This window comes from Onychostruthus taczanowskii, unplaced genomic scaffold (assembly GCF_017590055.1).
Source record: "Onychostruthus taczanowskii isolate IOZ18803 unplaced genomic scaffold, ASM1759005v1 scaffold65, whole genome shotgun sequence".
Lineage (NCBI taxonomy): Eukaryota > Metazoa > Chordata > Aves > Passeriformes > Passeridae > Onychostruthus > Onychostruthus taczanowskii.
Window position 1 is genome coordinate 4,661,491 of NW_024504233.1, and position 22,770 is coordinate 4,684,260.

The following is a 22,770-nucleotide window of genomic DNA, read 5'->3' on the forward strand; positions in this document are numbered from 1 at the left end:
TGCATGGCACTGCTTGCAGAAGACAAGGAATTTAGCGATGCTGATACTTGAAATGTTTCTAGAGTTGGCAATGTTGGAAGAAAACCTGTGCACAGTGGGACATAAATTGAGGTCATCAGTGGTGTTAGAGTGGGATTGCTGTGTTAAAGTGCTCACTTTCTGTGCGTGCTTTCTCCCCAGCTCCGCCCGTTTTCACACAGGAGCCGGGTGACGAATCCGCGGATCTGGGCTCCAACGTGACGCTGCCATGCTACGTGCAGGGCTACCCTGAGCCCAGGGTCACGTGGAGGAGGCTGGATGGGGCTCCCCTCTTCTCCCGACCCTTCGCGCTCAGCTCCAGCAGCCAGCTCAGGACAGGCGCACTGGCCATCCAGAGTAGGTAGACTCAGCGTTAAAAGAACAGAATTCCATGAGGAACTAAGATATTTGTAAGGCATTTCAGTTACTGTATGACTCCATTAAGTCAGCTAAGTCTTTTTAGACTGGATTTTTATCACAGATTGTGTTCGTGATAGTGATATCATTGCTGTTGACATGCAGTTCATTTTGCTGTGAGTTGTGTTTGGTCATTGGCTTCACTCTTCATGTAAATTATTATTAACCTTTGTTGAAATACATGTTGGCTATGGTCTCTGATCCTGAGGAACCACGAATTTTCATTTTTGGTGGGTTTTGTTTTGTTTTGGTGCAGTTGTTTTTTTTTTGGGTGGAGAATTGGTTCCAAACTCAGTGTTTTAGATCTGTCCTAATTTGGGTAATAATCCAAAACCTTGCAAGTGGCTTTGTGATTTTGATTATTTTACAGCACTTCAGTCACTCTTATGCTAAGCAGTATTATTTTGTTTTCTTAATTAGCTTTTAATTCCTTTCTATATTTTCATTGCTTCTGTACTTGGTGACTGATGGAAAGGAGTGCTCTGTTTCAAACTGAGTGTTTGAAGGTGGGAGAGACAGGGACATGGTGTCCATGTGGAGAGGGAGGGGCAGTATTATTTCAGATGTTGGAGTCAGCTCTTTTCTCCCCCTGTAGATCTGTGGGTCAGTGATGAAGGGACTTATGTGTGTGAAGCTGAGAACCAGTTTGGAAGGATTCAGTCCCGGCCAGCCACGGTCACAGTGACAGGACTGGGTAAGAGCAGTGCATGGCAGTGGGAGCTCTTGGTGTTTGGGCAGCAGACAGGATGCTTGGGTGTTATGTCCATACATGCTGACCCATCTGTATGCTGTATTTATGTGTCATCCATACAAACTGAATTAGAAAACATTGACATGGAATACTGTAATTTATTTCAGTGGATTTTTTTGACTGGTTACACTAACTGGAATTAATTCCACCTGCACTTTTAGCTAGGACCTTAAAGAAGTGATTTATCCTGTGTATTTTTTCTTATTCCTAAGTAAATTTACTGAGGAATGAAAAATCAATGTAATGATGGATGCTAATGATGGGGTTCCTGCCATTAACCTAATCTTAAAAAATAACAACAACGAAAAAGGCAGCAATGAACGTGGTTGTGTCAGTGTTGAGATAGGTAGGAAGGAATCTTGGTGATCTGAGAAGACAAGAAATGTCTGGCCTTGATCACAGAATCCCACAATGTGGTTTGGGTTGGAAGGGACCTTACAGCCCATCCAGTGCCACCCCCTGCCATGGGCAGGGACACCTTCCACTAGCCCAGGTTGTTCCAAGCCCCATGCAGCCTGGCCTGGGACACTGCCAGGGATCCAGGGTCAGCCACAGCTTCTCTGGGCGCCCTGTGCCTGGGCCTGCCCACCCTCACAGGGAACAATTCCTTTCCAATATCCTATTTAACTCTACTCTCTTGAAAATATCCATGCTGTTAGAAGCTTGGTTGTTATCTCAGTTTGACATCTGGCAATAAAAAGAAAAAATAATGCAATGGAATGTGTATGTTTGCATGAGGATAAGAACAGAGTCTCTCTGCCATCAAAGAAACCATTTGTTAGCTTCAATTTACTGCAAGAGCCAGTACTGGTGGGGTTTGGTAGACATGTTTTTACCTGTTTAAAAGTATTATTTAATGCCCAGTACTTAATTTAATTTCTCAGCCATGTGTCCAGTCATGTTTGCTGTTGGATTTTCAGAGAATATGCAGATTTTCTGCTGGGCTGTCGCTTCTCTTCTGATCCATCACAATTTTATGCCCAGTGGAAATTACAACTTTTTGTTCCCTCCAAACCCACTACTTCTGCTCTTTGGCATTTTGCCCAAGTAAGGAAAAATGATAAATCAACTTGGTGCCAGGGGAACGCGAGTTCCCAGGGAAACCCTTGGTTGGATCCAGTTTCAGCTGAACATCATCTTCCATTTGCTCTCATTCCTTAGACTAAGGATTGCTGTTGGTGTATGTCCCCAGCTTCCCATCTCTCCTGTGCTACCCCTACCCCTACATTTGTTTCTCTTTTTTTCATGTCTTCAATTTAATACTAATTTAATTTAATATTTTACATGAATATATAAGAATTCCTAGTAATTTCTTCTCGTTCTTCCTTTTTGTTCAAGTCACTCCTCTGATTGGAGCAAGCCCAGCCACAGCCAATGTCATTGAGGGCCAGCAGCTCACTTTGCCTTGTGTTTTGCTTGCTGGGAACCCCATTCCAGAGAGGAGGTGGATTAAAAACAATGTGGTGGTAAGACTACTTTGTTTCCTGTGAGATTTATTGGCAGAGGAAAGCTACAACTGACATCTCAAGGCATGATAACAGCCTGGTTTAATTTACAAAAGTTAATGTGATCACTGCCTGTGCCAGGGAATTTCTGACCCTGATGTACAGATGAGGGAATATGAGATGGCAGGGGGGATGTGATGGTCTAGAAAAGAACTTGGAATGAAACTATTTGTGAGTTATCCTTTTATCTTCTCTTTTGCTTACTTTCAAAGGAGTTTTATGCATTTTTTTTTAGCTCATGAACTTCAGCCTTGGACTCTGAATATGGGAATGCTAGTGGAATATACCTACTAAGAATGACAAAAATAGGTTTTTTAAAATAAAGGTGCCAGAAAATTTCTGTAGATTTATAGTGTTTTAACATCTTGCCTTTTCCTGCTGCTGATGGGCTGAGGTAAATACCAGTATCCCTGTTCCATATCCTCTTTTCCTGGTGGTGCCCTACTCAGAGCATGAATGAGTGTGTTTTCTTTCCCCTTTGGGAACATACCATTGCCAGTTTATATCTCCTGTAGACACAGCTAGGTGATCTTTATAGTCCCTTCCCACCCAAACCACTTAGAGATTCTAGAAACGTGCTGTAGACACCACACCTGGGTTGGTTGTGTGAATGAAACTTCTGTTCTTTAATACTAAAATACTAAAATTTCTGACTTTACCCTATGAAACTCCTTTTTATCTTTGTTCCTAATTTCTCCCTAAAACCCTTTCCGCACAACTGGAATTAAAATAGTGTAGCAAAATGCCTAATGTATTGTCACAAAGCAGAACCTGGTACTACCTGACTGCTGTTCAGGTTTCCTGCTCAGTTTTGGTGTCTTTGGGAATCATTGGCTTTTCCTTAGGCTGTGCAAGGAGCACAAGCTGTAAAGCTCTGTGAGAAATACTGGCAGGATCCTCCTTGTTGAGTTGCTAATTCCTCTCTCTAGTAGTGCTGGTTTCCTGTCATTGTAAACTGCTGGGAAATGCTGTGCTCCAAGGAAAGTGTTGGAGTAAGTTATATTTAGAGAAGAATTCAGCTGCTTCTGAGTGTGACTGGAACAGATTTGCTTTCTAACAACTCTTTATGAGGGAGGGCTATGCTGCCAAGCTCAGGGTGTTTGATGTTGCTGTAGGATATATAACTCTTCAAAGGTTACTCCTTGGTGAAAGTTACAATTCTCTTTCACAATGGTTTGCTTCAGAGCCAATCTATTTGAGGAATATGGAAGTTAGAAGGTTTTGATAACTGTAAAGGACAATAGTCTGCTTGTGGAAGAAGTCATTGCACTTATCAATTACTGGAATAACCAATAAAAATACAGTGAAGTAATTGAGCTAAATTTGGGTTTCCTTCATTAAAAGCGGGAGTGGCAGCACAGGATATGCCGTGGCAGAGCAGAGTGTCTCTTGCAATTCTTACTCTCTCTCACTCTAACAGTAAATATGAGGTGTTACTGAAACTTAAGTAAAATTAGTTTTGTAATAAAAATGGAAAGTAGGAAAAGCTCTAGTAAAATTCTGCAGGAACACATAATTTTTAACCATGCGACATAGCCAAGCAGAGCCACGCTGCATCCCAGGGTGCACGTTATCAAGGAGTATTCCCCAGTGAAAGGCTCCATCTCTCCTTTGGCAGCTGGTTCCCAATCCCTACGTGAGCGTGCGCAGCGACGGCAGCCTGCAGCTGGAGCGGGTTCGGCTGCAGGACGGGGGGGATTACACCTGCATGGCCAGCAGCGTGGCGGGCACCAGCAACAGCACCACCACTGTCCACGTCTTCGGTGAGCAGCGGGCCTGCCCTTCCAGCCCGGGGCGAGCAGGGGCGGCGCTGACCACAGCAGCTTTCACTGCTTCGCTGCACCCACGGCTTCCCACATTTCCTCTTCTCTTGTGATGTTGCTTTGTAAAGTAACGCGGGGGAGATTGGATCCGCTGCGCAGGGAGGAGCTGAGTGATCAAGGCTGTTTTTCAAGTAAAATCAAATAAAACTATTTTGTGTTCACAAAGGATCCTCATTCAAAGGCTGGGCTGTGCAATCTTCATCTGGTTTAATTAACAAACAGGTGCAAGTGGGAGTTTACTGGAAAACCATGAGGAGTGCTTTCTGAATGTTTCATAACTGGTGTAAGGAAGCGCAGCTCATGGGAGAATTAGAATGAAAGAAAATGAATTATGAGTTTGGTAAAAGTCATAATTTGTTTGTTGTTTTTTGGTGTCATCCCCATTCTCCTCCCCCTTATTTTTCCTCTTTAATTAAAACATACCAAAAACTGCACTGACAGCAAGACAAAGTGTTAGCATTTTGGTAACCCATCTGTATTTCAGCTGAGCATATTTGTGTTAACTCTGTGAGGCAACAATCACTTCGTGGTTTCTCACATGTTAAATTTTCTCACATGTTAAATTAATCATGGGAGATTTATTTTGAGCTTCACTGAAGATGCCGAAACCTCCTTTTATATAAAGAATGACTATAAATTTTTAGTGCAAGCAAGTACTCATAAGATCTTCCATGTCAGCACTAGTTTTTTGAATGTTTCAGAGCTTGAGAACAAAAAGGAATATCTTCATATGTGTTTAGAAATACCTAGGTTTTGGCATTGTACCCTTAAATCTTACCTTATTTTTCTGTTAATTTAAAGGCAGCTCAACTGAGATGAGGGAATTCAGGTTTTTGTTGTCTTCCTGTTACTGATTTTGAGAAGCAAAGCCTAAAATGTTATCAGAGGATAATGTTACAAAGCCTTTCTGAAATAATTTCAGTCAGTGAAATACCTGCAGTTAGTTTAAAACTGCAGTACATAATGCAGTGATGAGCCTATGGCTGGCAGGCTCTGTAGTGAACAGGGATTTATTCTGTCCTGAAATTTGGAAAGTGGTTCCTTGCCTGTGTTAGGGTTGGAGAAGAGGCCGAGAGGTCCCAAGCCCTGCTTGCCTGTAGGAAGTAGTATTTGAATATAAGGCTTTTATTGTAATAGTTGTGCCATGTTGAAATGTGTTCTGCATGTCTTTAATGTTTGCATGTGTTTGTAGTCGTGCCTGTCATTCAGCACGGACAGCAGATATTCAGCACCATCGAAGGAATCCCAGTGACACTGCCCTGCAAAGCAAGTGGAGTTCCCAAGCCATCCATTGTCTGGTCCAAGGTAACCCCTCACCTTTGAGCTGTTCATGCTGAAAAATGGGCTGAACACATAATTTAGTTGTCATAAAAACAACTATATTCAAAGAACATGGCCCAAAACCGCACTTGTGAGGGACCTGGAAATCTCTGTTTGTTCAGAGCTGCTTTTGTTTCTTAGAGCAGAGTTTTTGGCCGTGGTCCTGCCACAGCTCAGTGTTCTATTCTTTGGCAGGGCTTAGGTTATCGCTGTATCTTTATGGGTTTTACACTTTAGAAATTGTTCCTGTTCCTGTTGTGAGTTGATAATTTGAGTTTAGGCAGCCTGCCACAGACTGAAAGTTCATTTTTCTTGTGGAGCTCTGACTTTTTTCTCTGAGGAAAAGTGTATTTAATAATGGCATTGGGGTGTTAACCCATGACTTTTCAATCATGGCCTTGACAAGATGTGCACCAAGGAGGACCTCCGCCTTTAAGGGAATTTGTCTTAAAGCCAGTTTTAGGTTTTTTTTTTCCTCCTTGAACAGGATAATTTCTGGTAGTAACAGTTATTTGGGGTATATTACAGCTCACATGATAGGGTGTGAAAGCACTTCTGGGTCTCAGAAGTTGTGCAGATGTAACTGACTGGGACCTTGGGAACAGCTTTGTTTCAAAGGAATAGAACATGGTTAACTGTTAAAAAAACCTGTTGGTTTGGTAGGGAGGAGAACATGGGAGGATTTATTTTTCTTTATTTTATCACTTACTCAACTACAGACAGGGAGGAGGCAGCTGACCAAGAACAAGTTTGTGTAATGTATACAAGATTCAATTTGACATCAGAAATCAATGTCAAAATTAACTCAGTTGAAATCTTGTTTATTATTCTTACTATTAGTTTTTAAATTTTCTTTTAAGACTTTGGGTCTGTAAAATGTAGTAAGTTTTCTGCATAGGTATCCCTGTGCTTCTGTTCTTGTTACTGCTTAGAAAGTGACACTCAAGGACTGTGAAGTTAATTGAAGTTAATTAGTTTGCATAAATGGAATTTTAGGACCAAGGTTTGTAGCTAATATAAGATATTTTGTCCAGCTCAGCCTCGAAAAAAATAAAAGCAGCTTTTATTGAATTAAATAATTGTAATTTGGTTTATTTTGAAAAAAAAAAAAACAGGCACTGTGGACTCCTATTATTTTTCTTTCCACAGAAAGGAGAGGTAATCCTTCCCAGCAATGTGAGGTTCTCGGCAGGATCGGATGGAAGCCTGTATGTGGTGTCCCCAGGGGGAGAAGACAGCGGGGAGTACACGTGCACTGCCACCAATGCTGCTGGCTATGCCACCAGGAAGGTGCAGCTGACTGTCTATGGTGGGTGTCACCTCAGCTGCAGTATCCCTGTTGCCCATCCTGTGCTTTGGGAGATAGACACACCCAGAACACATGGCATGGGATCTCTTCTCTAGTTAGTGCTTTTGGATCCTCAAACCAGGCAATCTTATACATGGCTGATCCCAAAAGGCCTGTCCCTTGGCCATTATAATTCCCTTAAAGCCTCCTTATCCCTCTTACCTCGAGTTCACAGACCTTGGGCTGAGCATAATTTCAGCTTTATGGAAGTGGATAGGAAGCATCTGTACAGGAATAGAATTTCCTGCTGAGAGAAGAATGAAGATCCCTTAATCCCACCAGTCCCAAGCCTTCCTGTCATCATCAATCCAATGTTATTAAAATTTGGTTCAGGTGTAGGTGTGCTTTGCAAGGCTTTTATGGCTTGGAGTTGCTGGGACTGTTGTGTAGCAGTTCAGGGAATGGTTGTGAACTACGTATGCAATACAGAGCTCAGCACACGCAGGAATACAGCCATTTGTTGTGTCCATCTTTTTGAATGGATAGTCCAGGCTTTCTGGTATTTGTGGTGTTCCATGTGGGCATCCGCCTGTGTCTGAGCTACAGACACTGTCAGCATGGCAGTGATTTATCTCTATTGCAGACAGGTCATTAAAACAGGATTGTAATGTTTTATACCTGATAAAAAAAGAGATGTTGTATGGTGTTACATTTGTACAAATATGTATATTCATTGCAGCTTCTTAATGTGTTCCATGTTATAGTGAAACCTAGAGTGTCCAGGCCTGGAGACCAGCAAGGAAATGCACATGATAAACCCATAGAGGTCTCAGTAATTGCAGGGGAAGATGTCACACTTCCATGTGAAGTGAGGAGCTTGCCACCTCCCATAATTACCTGGGCCAAAGAAATGCAGCTCATATCTCCATTCTCTCCAAGGTAACAATGTTTGACGAAAAACTAATGAAAACTGAAATTCCTCTAAACTTTCAGGATTTTGGAAAGGTTTCTGACTGCCACAGGATTGCTCAGAAGGTGTTACTGTGTTACTTTATTATTCTTACTATTAGTTTTTAAATTTTCAAGACCCAGCACAACAGCCTGACCTGTTGTGCTGGGTCTTGAAACTCTCTTTCCCAAGCCTGCTGGGCCTGTGCATGGTTGCACAGCTCCCATTCCAGCATGTGCTTATATCCAATCTCAGGGGGTCAGGAGGAAAGATCCTGGGTATTTGTACTGTGGTGATGCCCAGGGACCCACATCATCTGTGCATGATTATAATTGTTTAAAAACTGTGTTTCTTTTCTTATGTACTTCACACTTATGCTAAGGGGGACCACTGTCTGTGATTTACATGAAGCCTGGGCTGCCAGTAGGATACAGATGATGATGATGATAAATGTTTGGGTGTGCTGACAAGGGCGTGTTGTGTGCTGTGTTTTGGATCCAAAAACTCACCAGAGACTGTTGAACATGTGAAAGCAGAGTTAAATACTTGTAAAATGTTGAGCTGACAGCCTTAGAGAATGAAGAGCTGGGGTTTGTGTTGGACAGTGTTGGAGTTCTCCCTTATTATTTAATGCTGCATAGAACAAGAGGGGAGATGGGACTATTCCCTGGATGCTCCGCATTGGAGTGCCAGGTAGTGTCACTGGCTGTGGGGCTGCTTTCTGCTCCTCAGGGTCCCTCAGAAGGGCCAGGCACCAGCTGTGTCCATAAAACAGGGAATGGCAAGGCTGGCCACATGCACACTGTGCTTTCTGGTGTCTCCCAGTGATCCCATGGATGGAATCAGCCAGTGTCTGAGCTAAGGAGTTGTACTGGAGAGTCTGTTTCTCTTGTGGCCAAACCTGCGCCTTGGAGGTGTTCCAGGGAGCCTGTGACAGCCTCAGCAGTTCTTCTGCCATCGTGTCTGCTGAAGGAGGCTCGTGTGCAGGGATTTGGCCTGTTGTCAGTAATCCATTGGGGATTTTCTGCTGTGACCTGTGAGCGTGTTGCATGCACTAACAAATCTGCATTCTTCGTCTCTTACTTGTCCTCATTTTACCTTAGGAGACGCTGATAAATTAGGGTACTTGCTCATGGCTGTTGTGATAAGATCCAAGTTGTCCAGAGGAACCGAAGTCCAGCTCAGCCCATTCCATAAAATTGTTTACAGATGTCAGCAAAAGTTACAGATTAGTCCAAACAGAGCTGTTTGAGACCACCCAAAGACCTTGTTAGAAATGTGAACAGTAAACAAAGGGAGAGGGAAATCGGATATGAAGGAACTTTTATCAGAAAGCAAATGTAATTACTGGACAAAATCAAGGAGGAGAAGTTGCCTCAGAAATCTGTCTTTTGGGCTTATTAAAAAAGTGCCAAAAAGTTTGGAAAGATACAGGCAGCGGAGGAGGAATTGTAGTATCAGACATATTTTACACTGGAGAAAATACATTTCACTTTCCTTTCATTCATCTCTCCAGCCATTGCAGTCCCCAAATTCGTCACTTATGTCCTTATGATAATGTTGTCCTAATTAGTGCCACAGAAAGGAAGACTGATGATCCACCAATTCTGGATGTTGCCTTGAGTGCCAGGCTTGAATTTCTTCTCATCAATCCTTAGCTGTCATTTTTTCTTTCCTCCTCACTTATTTTCCCTGTCTCTATTACGTTTGACTCGTACAGAAGATTTTTGCTTAGCTTGCCAAAATATCTTCTGGTGTTACAGATCTCTGATCAGAACTGTGGGAGAGCTTTATGCTGTGTAGTTAATTATTTGCTGGGGAATAATGGCAATTCCTATAAACACCAGAACTGGCCGTTTTGAATCAAAATCCTGTCTTCCATCTTGAATCAATGTAACATCACTTTTTTTGCCAGGATAAAGCAGTAATAAAAGTTTTAACTTTCTGACTCTGCTGACCTGAGCTGAGCAAAAAAATTTAACAAGAAGGTGAAGAACTCAATTTCTCTGCCTCTATCGCATTTTAATAAGTTCTATAAATAGCTAGAATCAAATTTTGTAATTTGGATCTTAAATTTTAGATATTTTCTGTGTATTTGGAATATAGGGCTCCATAAAGAGTTAGAAAAAAGAAGTAAATATAAGTCATAGTTGCGTAATATGGTCAGAGTGGTGTTATTTTAGCTCACAGCAAACATTAGCAGTTTGTAAGGAGAGGTCATTCACCTTTCCATACATATTTATACAGTTTATGTGCTTCTTCTTTTTCCAGACACACTTTCCTCCCCTCAGGGTCAATGAAGATCAGCGAGACCCAAGTCTCAGACAGTGGAATGTACGTCTGTGTCGCCACAAACATTGCTGGGAACGTGACTCAGTCAGTGAAGCTCAGTGTACATGGTGAGTTGGAACTCCTGGGTTCATCTGCAAGTTTCCACATGGAACTGAGCATCTTTAAGAGGTTTCCAAAGTTTTTTCCTAACTGACATTAAATCCTCTCAACTGTTGCTCTTTCAGATTGTAATTGTTGTCACAATTATCTTCATATGTGAGTCATTGATTTTGTGGAAAGTAAATATTGTATAAACACCTACAAATACATAGATATGCTTAAAGATGCCCAGTGGCTCCAGCCAGGACCTGTTCCACTCCCTCTCCTTTAACTCATTTGCTTCTTTCTCTCTTTCCTGCTCTCCCCACACTGGGGCCCAACCACTGTCTCTTAAGAAGCACTCGCACAATGTCAAGTCTGGAAAAATGTCACTTGTTATTGTTTCAGGCATTTTTTGAAGTCTTTTTATTGCCAGTGATCCTTAGGAAAAAAAATACTGTGGCAAAAGACTTATGATGGATTTATATTATTCTGTAGGACCAGCAAAATCACTTCCAGTCATATTTTATCTCCCTTCTCTGAACTTGTGTTTGGAAATGTACAAAGATCAGGGATTAGGGAAAGGAAATTAAAATTCCAAAAGGAAAATGTGATTAACTCTATCATAAAAGCTTTTGAATTGTTTTGTGTTATGAGGAGCCAGTACCCACAGCTCTACCAGTGTGCTCAGAATATGGCAGTGCTCATAGGAGTTGTGCAGTGTGGCTTGTTCAAATAAATTCAGCACCGGGGTGTCTCCCATCCTATTTTGTGCAGAGAACATGCAGGGCTGCTCTTGTAGTCACCTGAGGGCATTTGATTTCAGTAAATAAGAAACATTTTCTAAAATTATAAAAATAGAAAAGAATTTCATAGGATCATATAATGGTTTGAGTTGAAAGAGGCTTTTAAAAGGCCATCCAGTGCCACCCCTGTCATGGCAGGGACACCTCCCACTATCTCAGGGTGCCCCAAGCCCTGTTCAGCCTGGCCTTGGACCCTTCCAGGGATCCAGGGGCAGCCACAGCTTCTCTGGGCACCCTGTGCCAATGCCTCACCACCCTCACCATAAAAAATTTCTTTCTTATACCTGGTCTGAATTTCCCCTCTCTTAGTTTAAAATAGTTCCCCCTTGTCCTTTCCCTCCATCCCTTGTCCCTAGTCCCTCTCCAGCTCTCCTGGAGCCCCCTTAGGCACTGGAAGGTGCTCTATGGTCTCCCTGGAACCTTCTCTTCACCAGGCTGAACAGCCCCAGCTCTCCCAGCCTGAAGAATGATTTTGTTCATTGTTTCTGTAACATTTCTGTGGACTAAACTTGTCTTCCTCAGTTCCTCCAAGGATCCAGCGTGGGCCTCGAGTGCTGAAAGTGCAGGCTGGGCAGCGGGTGGAGCTTCCCTGCAGTGCCCAGGGCATCCCTGCCCCGTCGGTCTCTTGGTTCCGAGGCACAAGTGCCGTGCCCACAGATGGGGAGAAGTTCCTGCAGAGCCTGGATGGAGCTCTGGGCATCAGCAGTGTCCAGATCTCTGATGCTGGCATCTACACCTGTGTGGCCACCAACAGTGCTGGCAGTGACACGGCAGAGGTCACAGTACAAGTGCAAGGTACTCATCTGGGGCCATGCTCCTGCCAGTGGTGTGGGGTTGGGGCCTTGCAGGGCAGGGATTTCTCTCTCCCGCTGTTACGTGATGCAAAAGCCACATCTGGTTTAGATGTTGTGTTCTGATGGTAATTGAAGAGGGTTAGAATGAGCAACTAGTGTTTGGAGAGGTTGCAGAAATAAAAAAATGTGTGCACACTCTCTCTTTCTATTTAAATTAGAAAATTATGTTGAAATGGTAAAAGGGTAAGTGGTCAATGTGCCAATTTAAATACGTAGCACAATTCCTCACCTAAGGGCTGACAGATGTCAATGGAGCATGACTGACTTCAGCTAAGCAGGAATTGTTTCTACTTTGCAAAAGTCTAAAGGCAACATTCTGATCCCTTTGGATTTGAGATGCTGAGAAACGCTTCCTACAGACAACAAAGAACTCTCAGTAACTTTATTTAATTATAACGAATATGCTTCATATCGTCTCAGTCTGCACAGGCGTTTAAAATGAGACTTGAGAACAAAGGATGGCAGTAGCACTAAAATATGTGGTGTGGGGAAAAAAACAGTTAAAATAATATTTTTCAGATTATGCAGAAACATTGCTTTCAAAATAAATTTAGCAAGATTTAAAGAGAACTATTTTCTGTCAAGTTTGAAAGCCTCTTTGTACTGCTTACTTCCTAAATATTCCCACTGAAATGGAAACAACTTGTGCAGTACCCATTCCAGTCAATGTAAAGAGGGTTATTGGAATGTGGCCTTGTGTGAATGAGAGAGACTTAGTGTTATGTATTGTCCAACTGTATTTTTTTATTTCGAGCAGAGATCAAGCAGTTTTTTGGGTCTAATTTTCTTTCAGAGCCTCCCACTATTGAGGACCCGGATCCTCCATTTAACAGCCCTTTCCAAGAAAGAGTGGCCAACCAGCACATTGCATTCCCATGCCCTGCAAAAGGTGAGTGTCTTGGTGACAAAAGGATCTTTATCTGCTGACCATTACACATTACAGTGCTGCTGTAAAACATCCAATCCACACAGTGTTTTCCATGTATGCTTTGTATGGAAAAATTCAAACTAACTGTGATTTAAATCACCGCTGTGTGTGGAAGTCCTGTGGAAAGTCATTGCTAGCCAACAAGGATTTTACAGTGTTTAGGATGAAGATTTTTCATGTTAAAATCATCCTGTAACAGCTGGAGCTTCCTCTTGGAAGCTCCTGGCCTCCCTGTGTGTTGTCCTTCCAGCAAGACTTCCAGCAAGCAGCAGGAGTTATTTGAATCAATCTTGTTCTGAGCTGAGTGAAGCGTTTGTGGCCGTTTCCCCTTCTCCTTGCAGGTATTCCCAAGCCCGCCATCAAATGGCTGCGGAACGGGCGGGAGCTGACCGGGGCTGAGCCGGGGCTCTCGGTGCTGGAGGATGGGACCCTGCTGGTCATAGCTGCCCTCACACCCTCACACAGTGGGGACTATGTCTGCGTGGCAGCCAACGAGGCTGGGAGCACACAGAGGAGATACAGCCTGAAAGTCCATGGTAAATAATACACACCGCCCTTGGGGAGCTGCCTTGTAAAAGTATATTCTGTTTTCTTCTTGCAAACTGCATGACCTAAATCTGCCCTTGTGCTGTTAAATTATAAAATCTGAGTACTTCCTATTTTTCTAACACTCTCTATAGTTTTCCTTTTCTCTGCTTTTTCTGTTCTCTGTGGTTTTATACACCAGCCATCCTTGTTTTGCTCAAGGATCTTGTTGATAGAAACTCCAGTTTTACTTGAAAGTTTTAATGCAAATAACAAATGAAGCTTTGTACTGTAGAAGTTACAGATTGAGGGCTAGATCTGCCTTTCAAATGAGAGAAGAGTTATCAGAGTGAACACAGACTAGGAGATTTTCTATTTGCTGATATTCTTCCTCTTCCAAAATCCTAGTTAGGAAATAGAAACCCTACAAACTACTTTTATTCCAGCCTTGTTCACTTCCCATGACAGTTAGTTCTAATGCCTGAGAAAGATTATGTCCTTGTTTTGAGAAAAGCAGCATCTCGTACCTGCAGAGCTCCTCAGTGGGATTGGAACTTCCTAATCCACAAATTAAGGCATTAAGTTGTGGATTATCATCTCTCTGAATTCCTAGTGGGACACCTGATAGATGGGGTTCTTGGGCATGACTGGACCATTGAAGAGGAAGGATGACTCTGGAATAGGCTTCCTTTATATGCTAAACAAATAACACTAGATTTCAAGATTACATTTCAGATTAATTTTAAGAATATTCTTTTAAAATGTTGATGGTGCTTGGGTGAATTTCCCTGGGAATCTGTTATTGAGCAGGAGAAGACTGGTTTTGACAAAGAGAAGAAAGGACGTAGGGAGATATGTCCAGAGCCTAAAGACAAATGGAAATAGTGGGAAGGAAATGAGAAGGATTTTGATTTATAGTGGTCCTTGACTGGGATGGAAAGGGGAAAGCACCGGAATAGGAAGGCTTAAATTCTAATGTTGAGCTTTCTTGCAGTTCCTCCTGAAATTAGAGACCAAGATAAGGTGACAAATACATCTGTGGTTGTTTATCACCCTGTAAGTCTCTTCTGTGAAGTAACTGGTAACCCCTTTCCAGTCATCTCCTGGTATAAGGATGATAACCAGGTATGTTGGATTAATCTAACTGTGGACTTCTGAGGGCTTGGTATGAGAATTCATTCAAAATAAAAAACCAGGCAAATGCCTTTATGTATATTTAAGTGCTCTAAGAACACCCCCACAAAAAGGCAGTTAAATATGGCTCATCCATTAATTCTGTAAGTCAAATGTAATCTCTTTATTTTCAGTATTCCCTTAGGAATTGAACTTGGCAGTCCTCCAGTATTGTAGATGCCAATCCATGTGGACGGGACCAATATTGCCCTTTTTTTCATTCTATAGATGGAGAAATAAGAACTTTTTGAGTTGAATTGAATTCCTCAGGATTATCCTTGAGTCATATGTTTCCACTTGTAGCTGATAAGTTGTAGTTTAAGATGAGGACAGGTCCCTTTATGCACTACTGGGACTGGCCATTGCTGCTGGTTGGAGTTTCCCCACTCCCTGCCCTAGGCTGAGCTACAGACCATATTGAATACATTGCAGCAGGGCAGGAGATTAGTGCTGAAACTGAAAGGGGAAACAGATTATCCTTCCACTAAAACTACCATTTTCTTATAAAAATCCAGCTGTGATATTTGGCTGCCGTAGCTTGGATCACATAAGGCTAATGTCTCGGGTTCCTCTAAGGTTGTGGAAAGCAGTGCTCTCCAGATTTTGCACAATGGGAAGATACTGAAGCTCCTGAAAGCTACTACTGAGGATGCAGGACAGTATTCATGCAAAGCCATAAACGTAGCAGGAAGTTCTGAGAAGCTGTTTAACCTTCATATACTTGGTTAGTTCCGTGGCTTTGGGGTTGGTTTTTGTTTGGTTTGGGTTTTAGTTGGTGATTGGAAAAACAGTTGATATTTAAGAAGCCAATAAATTTCAACTCATTATAAATAGATTTTTCTACTCACTGACCATGAATTATTGGCTGCTGAAGCACTGAGTGCTTAAGCTTTGCCATTCTTGTAACACAGACAAAATATTGCTTTTGATTTCTGGGCTTTAGTGCTTTGTTTTGTATTTGGGGTGTGCAGTATGACGTAGGGATGTTCCCTGATACAGTTCACCAGTGCAGGTGTGGATACACGATAGACACACTGTTGTGATCTGCAGAATTCCTTCTGCAGTGAATATTAAAGGTGTTTCAAGGGAGTAGTAAGATCTGCTGTTGCATTCCCAGGGCACAGGTTCCCAGGCTAAATACCAGTCCTTCCTTAATGTTTGTCTTTTTCAAGTTCCACCGAGCATAATAGGTGCTGATACCCCTGGTGAAGTGGCAGTCATCCTCAACCAGGAAATCCATCTGGAATGCAGAGCCAAAGGCTTCCCTGTTCCTGACATTCACTGGTTCAAGGATGGCAAGTAAGTATATTGCAGCTTTTGTGGTTTGTGTCAGGCTCTTCCTCCCCTAGAGCAGAGAGGAAGGAGGTGCAATGTTTAACTACTTTGTGTTAACTTAGTGTTACAGAATTTGGGGTGGTGTGAGGTGGTAAATACTTTGATCAAAATTTAACATCCCACTTTCCTTTCTGAACTCACTCATTATTGGCACTTGCGGAGCAGATTTTGGGTTTTTGGAGCAAGATAAGCAGAACTATTTTTATTCTGTGAGTTATTCTACCTGGATTATTTTACACACATTATTAGTTCAAATGCAGTAGTTCAGCTGAGATGAACTTTTCCCATTCAGCTTTTTCACAGGTAGATAGAACTTGTATCAGATGTTTTGCTGGCTAGTGCCTTCTGCAGTTCTGCATATATACATTAAAGGTTTGAAAGATTGTATGTCCATATATATGTTTGAAAACATTTATAGCCTGCATGTTTTCCATTCCTCATCCCATCTTCCAGGAAAGCACACCAGAAGAATTCTTAAATATTAGCTGAAAACCCAGCTGGGCTAGGTGTTCTTGGTATTTAACAATATAGTTCAGTATAGGCACTGGTCAGGACTCACAGATACTCTGCTGTGACAATTCCTTACCCTTTGTTATGGATGTGTTGTTCCTGTGTAGTAGTTGACATTTTGTTATCAGCAAAGGCCTGGCATGACTAAATAAATTAGGAAAAGGAGCTGAGGTCAGGTGTGTGACTCCAGCTCTGAAGCTGGCATCCTGGAGGTGTGAGAAAAGTATCTCTTGTGGTTTGCTTTCTTTTAGAAGTTAGGAGTAGAGTTAATCATAATAGTTTGACACTGCATGTTGGTTCTTGTGATTAAAGCTATTAATTTAGTGCTAAATTGCACTCTGGAATGGTAGAATTACTGCCACCAAAGGACCTCTTCATCTTACTGTCAGTTTAAATCAGTGCTGAAAGGGTGGGGGCAGAATTCTGTGAAGCAAAATGGTCTCTGTTTCAGGCCCTTGTTCTTGGGTGATCCCAACGTTGAGCTCCTGGACAGGGACCAAGTTCTCCACATCAAGAGTGCTCGCAGGGTTGACAAGGGTCGCTACCAGTGCAGTGCCACCAACACTGCTGGCAAACAAGTGAAGGAGGTCAGGCTCATTGTCCACGGTAAGTTTATGGAATGCCAGATCCCAGAAGATCCTCTTGTTTTACTCTTAAGGTTTCTTTTTGAATGGAGATACTCAGGCAAATACAAATTAAGTCTATGCTTCAAAATTTGTGTGTAAATTTAATTTAATAATCATGTGTTCACAAAATGACCTTTTTAGGTATTTGTATGTATGAAGTTAAGTATGGATGTAGTCTTTGCAGGCTTAGAAAAACACTTTGAAATGTTGTTTATATGCTTCTTTTTCTGATTAGTGAAAGCAAAAAATCTTGAAGAATGTTCTCAAATTCTGCTGTTAGTTTCAACTGAGTTTTTATTGTCACATTGTCTTCATTGTTTTGATCTGTCTTAGGGAGGAGAAGATTATTCAGATTTTGATTTTAATACACATTTGGTCTTATTTTTCTTAACCTGGTGCCAGGATACACCCTGTACTTCTTGGGACTCAGAAATTCTTGTGCCTGGAGTTTGAAGGGTAGGGATTTGAGTCTGTTAGCTCTCAAGTCCTCCCTTGCTATGGATTTGTTCCTGAATGTTGTGTGTGATTCTGTGAACTTAATGTGCATTATTTCCCTCATCTGGGACATTTGTGAAGCACAGAGCACCCATAGGCACAGGAATGTGGCTGCACACCAGTCTTGGTGAGACCTTTTTCTATCAGGAACAAAGAGAATGCTGGGAGGACTTGCAGGGGATTGTGGCTGTTCTGAGATTAGAGGAATAAAACGGCTTCCCCCACTTCCCCACAGATAAAATCCTTGCAGATGAGTAGATTTATTTCAGGTTCTTCAGGGAAGATGAATTTGTGACAGCAGAATGGAACTTCTCTTTACTTTTGTATTTCTCACTAGTCCTGGCTAGGCAGACAGAAGCCCACAGAGTAAGTGAGGAACCTCAATGCTAATTCTTGCTAGTTCTTACTTTGTTTTAGCTGTTTAGCCCTGCTTTTGGCTTTGATATTTTCCCAAAACACCATATTAAAACCATTCCTCATCTCTGATAGAGAAATGCAGTTGCCTTTGAACTGGGTATGTTCAGCATATTCACTGGATTTGGGGTTTTTCATGCATAAAATGTTTAATTAGTAAATATTTCATTGTGTTTTGAAAACTGCAGGACCTGTCTCAGGTGGGGATCCATCCGTTCACAGACACTTTGCATTTCTGCAGTGGTGTTTTCAATGACCACTGTGGAAGTCAGAGGAATCTGTGGATGTACTGAGCATGTTTGGCAGCAGAGGAGTCAATGTGTCTGCCAGATGTGTCTGGTCCTTTCAGCAGCCATAAATTTAGTCATTGCCAATTGCACTGTGTTTTTATTGCTTCTATAGAGATTTACGGACTCTTTATATTGGCTGATTTACACAAGAGCTTGTTTGCTAGAAAAATCCGAGTCCTGCTGCCTAGAGAGCAAGGGAAATGACTATGGGCCAAAAAGCTTCAAAAATAGGAACATAAAGCAAGACTATTAAGCTCATACTTAGTCTCAAAGTAACTGACTTCATCCTCAAAAGTTTGGAGCATGGAGCAGTTCCCACTGCTGTTGTGGAGGCTCTTGGGTGTGTTTGGTATTTTCAATAGCAGGATCCTTGCTGGGAGGATGCACCTCCCAAGGCATCCAGGGATTGTTCTTTCTTTGGAGACTGGGAAGAAGGCTACCCAAGTGAATTGCAGGAGTCATGGAGGCCCAGCTGTCCTAACCTGCCACATGTTGGAGCCTGGTGGCCCTTTTGTTGTGTTCTCTTCATGCTTTCCACCCTGTGTGCCTTGAAGGACTCTACAGGTGCTAGATGAGCTCTGCTGGGCAAAGAACCAAACAAAATACAGCACAAAGGCTTGGAAGGCTGATTAAGATATTTTATTCTTACAGCATTCTAATGTTTTGTTTGAATCTGCACATACTTTGTTGTAGTCTAAGGCTTTAATGTTGCTGTTTTTTCTTTTGGACTAGTCCCCCCTAGTATTAAGGGAGGAAACATTACCACAGAGGTATCGGTGCTCCTCAACAACCTGATAAATCTGGAATGTGAAACCAAGGGAATCCCTGTGCCCACCATCACCTGGTACAAGGATGGGCAGCATGTGATTTCCAGCCCCCAGGCCCTGTACGTGGACAGAGGGCAGTTCCTGCAGATCCTGCGTGCACAGGTGTCAGACTCTGCCCAGTACTCATGTCGTGTGAGCAGCGCTGCAGGGGCTGCAGAGAAGCTCTTCCACGTGGATGTCTACGGTGAGGGACAGCTCCTGGGCTGCCTTACTGCTCCTGCAGAAGGGCTGTGGAAGAGATCTTCAGCCTCTGCTGCCTGGCAGTGGCTGTGATTAAATCCTGGCTTCTATTGGTAGGGCTGTGTAGAGGGAGATTTAGACCCTCTGCTTTATGGGACTCTCCAGCAGGTCTTGACTTCATGGAATCATAAAATGGTATGGGTTGAAAGGCACCTTAATGCCCATCCAGTCCCACCCTCTGCCCCATGGACAGGGACACCTTCCACTAGCCCAGGTTGCACCAAGCCCCATCCAGCCTGGCCTTGGACACTTCCAGGGATCCGGGGGCAGCCACAGCTTCTCTGGGCACCCTGTGCCAGGGCCTTCCTGCCCTCACAGAGAACAATTCCTTCCCAATATCCCATCTAACCCTGCCCTCCCTTCACTGGGCTTGGTACCATGCTTTCTTCTATTCAGCTACCTCTCTTCCGTGTATATTCATTCTCTATCTCACATCTGCATGCTAAGCAATACTTACTTGAAAGAACCACTCTAGATGGGATCTTTAGTGTAGTCCTTTAAGTCCTTCTTGTCTAGTTCTTCCCTCTCAAAGTACTGCATATCCTCTGTTTTATACAGCTGGTTAATGTTGAGCTATGTTATTTGACTTCTCTGCCTTGCCTTGCCCCAGCAGCAAATTCTCACATGAAATTGTGCGTGACATGTTGGCAGATAGAGCCAGAGTGGGTGGAACAAACCCATTTTCTCTTAATACATTTTCTGGCTACAGAATTAATGGCTTGCAATATATTTCTTTCTTTCTGCAGTTCCTCCAGTAATTGAGGGTGATGCTGACACAGCCCAGAGCAGGCAGGTGGTTGCTGGGAATTCCCTGACGTTGGAGTGTAAGGCTGCTGGCAATCCTCCCCCTCTCCTGACCTGGTTAAAAGATGGAGTTCCTGTGAAAGCAAGTGACAAGCTCCGTGTCCTGGCTGGGGGGAAGCAGCTGGAGATCCTGAATGCTGTTGAGGCTGACCAGGGCCAGTACTGGTGTGTGGCCACAAGCATAGCTGGAGAACAAGAAATCAAGTATGACGTTGAAATCTTAGGTGTGTGAGCTGCAGATTTATCAGGTTCCCATAAATCTAAGATGGAAAAATTCCATAAAACCTGTGGTTTTGTTTTTATTGGTATTAATATATTAAGATGAGATAGTCATGCTCTGTATCTAGCTGAGCTAGCACTGCACAATTTTTCTGTCCAGGGCTACAGGACAGTTGAAGACTTGTGCTTTCAGGTTAGTTCTTGAAGGATTTTTTTGCATGTGGTAGGTAAATATTCTCAGCAACCTCTAAAATTCTTCTTACTTGTCTTCAGAGAAGAAAATCACAGAAATCTATTAGAAATATTGCTTAGTAGTTGCCTCTGGGAGAGGACTTTTTTTCTGAATTTGTGTTGTGCAAGTTTTGAACCTTATAAGGAAAAAACCCCCTTTTTCTTATGTATCCCTTGAATCCATTATACAGCCTGTATCTCAGCAGTCCCTTCTGAATGTCTTGAGGTCTTCTCCTGACATGGAAGAGAACTATAAAGAACAGATTTTTAGGTTTTGCTCACTTGAACATAACACTGAATGCAGATGTAGATCATTCTTCTGCTTCTGCAGGTAAATGTCACTGGTCTTGATAGTGCAGGAGCTGTGTGGCAGTGCTTCCTTCCCAGAGAGGATGAGACAGGGTGAAGAAGATCCTCTGCATCTTTGTTTTGCTGACAAAGGGTGCCAAAACCACCCCCCCCCCCCCCCCCCCCCTTCCCATCCTTTCACAAAGTCCTTCTGACAGAATCTGGAAAACACAACCAAACAACAAACAGTAAAAAAGTGAGAGCAGTGATTTGAAGCCACAAAATGTCACTGGGCAGATGTTTCCCTTCAGAAAGGAACAGTGGTTCATAATGAATCAGTGTGTGTTTAACAGTGCTATTTGAGAGAGACTCGTTTGATATTCCTGATGTGTAAATGTTTCTCTTGGTGGATTTTTCTCTCTTACAGTGCCACCATTTGTGGAAGGTGGGGATGAGCTCTTGGGCTACATTGTGATTCTCCATAGCCCTTTGGAGCTGGATTGTCCAGCAAGAGGGACACCATCACCAACTATCACGTAAGGGCACTGGTATGACAGTAGAAAAACACAAATAAATCTGCTGGTTTGTTAGGTAAGCTTAATGAGCCACTGTGTTAATCAGTGGTGGTTAATGAGTAGAGGACAAACTCCTGGCTCCACTGATAGCACCATCAGACACACACTTGGCAACATCAGGATTTAATTTTAAAGTAGTTGGGTTTGTTGTGCCAATATCCATGTCCTGGAGATGAGGATAGAAAACAAGAGCAGACAAAACTTTTAAGTCCTTTGCTAATGCAACTTAATGTGCCCTTTCTTCTGCCACCCATGATTGCTTTTGCTTTGGAGATTCCGCTCTGCCCCTTGTGGTATCTGCTGTCAACTTTTCTGACACTGTCTTTAGTGGCTGTTCCCCAATACTCCCTTGTGATAAACCCTTCAATTTATGGCACTCAGACAAGGGGAATACAACCTGACACTTCCAGACTTCCCTAGAAATGCAAACAGAGTTACTGAGGCATTCTGTTTAATAGAATTGTGCATATTTTAAAATGGTTGTTAATCTTACTTTCACTGACAATTGAAATGGAACTTTCTTTTTGGTAGGTGGTTCAAAGATGGTCAGCCAGTTGGAGAGGAGGCTGGACACAGGGTCTTATTAAATGGACAGAAACTTGTCATCTCTCAAGCTCAAGTGTCAGACAGCGGCCGCTATAAATGTGTGGCTGCAAACAAGGCGGGAGAACATGAAAAGGAATTTGATGTTACAGTGCACGGTAGGTTACTCAAGGTGGGCAGGAAGCAGCAGACTGCTTTTGTTTCAAATTGCTGGCAAGAAGGTGCTCAAACTTTTTATAAATGTTTATTTGCATTAGCAGGTTGTAAAACTGGAGAGGAGATTAGATGAAATAGAATCATAGAATGGTTTGAGTTGGACACCAGCCATAGCAGGGACACCTTCCACTAGATCTGGAAGTAGAAGTAAAGCTGCACTTACCTCTGGGATCTGTATATTTAAATGTACATATTTAAATGAGGCAACATTTTTTTTTCTGGTGATTTTTGCAGTTCCTCCAACCATTAAATCGGCTGGGCCTTCCGAGAGAGCAGTTGTGCTCCACAAGCCTGTGACACTGCAGTGCATAGCTAGTGGCATCCCCAGCCCTTCCATAACCTGGTTAAAAGATGGACAGCCAGTAAACACAGCCAGGGGAAATATCAGAGTAAGCATGATTCTTTTATGGGATCCAAACCATGGAAGATA

The 22,770-nt window shown here is 42.6% G+C and overlaps 1 protein-coding gene across 1 annotated transcript in view; it reads left to right on the forward strand.

Moving 5' to 3' along the window:
- Window positions 1-22,770, forward strand: part of HMCN1 (hemicentin 1) — a 165,486-nt gene that overhangs the window by 64,802 nt on the left and 77,914 nt on the right. Inside the window, exons 16-35 of the mRNA XM_041420752.1 lie at window positions 181-375; window positions 1,031-1,129; window positions 2,525-2,652; window positions 4,310-4,454; window positions 5,707-5,819; window positions 6,984-7,143; window positions 7,887-8,061; window positions 10,343-10,470; window positions 11,770-12,042; window positions 12,895-12,990; window positions 13,371-13,565; window positions 14,549-14,679; window positions 15,304-15,451; window positions 15,900-16,026; window positions 17,024-17,178; window positions 19,130-19,408; window positions 20,211-20,492; window positions 21,434-21,542; window positions 22,113-22,282; window positions 22,575-22,729. Coding sequence (XP_041276686.1) covers window positions 181-375; window positions 1,031-1,129; window positions 2,525-2,652; window positions 4,310-4,454; window positions 5,707-5,819; window positions 6,984-7,143; window positions 7,887-8,061; window positions 10,343-10,470; window positions 11,770-12,042; window positions 12,895-12,990; window positions 13,371-13,565; window positions 14,549-14,679; window positions 15,304-15,451; window positions 15,900-16,026; window positions 17,024-17,178; window positions 19,130-19,408; window positions 20,211-20,492; window positions 21,434-21,542; window positions 22,113-22,282; window positions 22,575-22,729 — 3,263 coding nt within the window. The remainder of the gene's footprint in view (window positions 1-180; window positions 376-1,030; window positions 1,130-2,524; window positions 2,653-4,309; window positions 4,455-5,706; window positions 5,820-6,983; window positions 7,144-7,886; window positions 8,062-10,342; window positions 10,471-11,769; window positions 12,043-12,894; window positions 12,991-13,370; window positions 13,566-14,548; window positions 14,680-15,303; window positions 15,452-15,899; window positions 16,027-17,023; window positions 17,179-19,129; window positions 19,409-20,210; window positions 20,493-21,433; window positions 21,543-22,112; window positions 22,283-22,574; window positions 22,730-22,770) is intronic.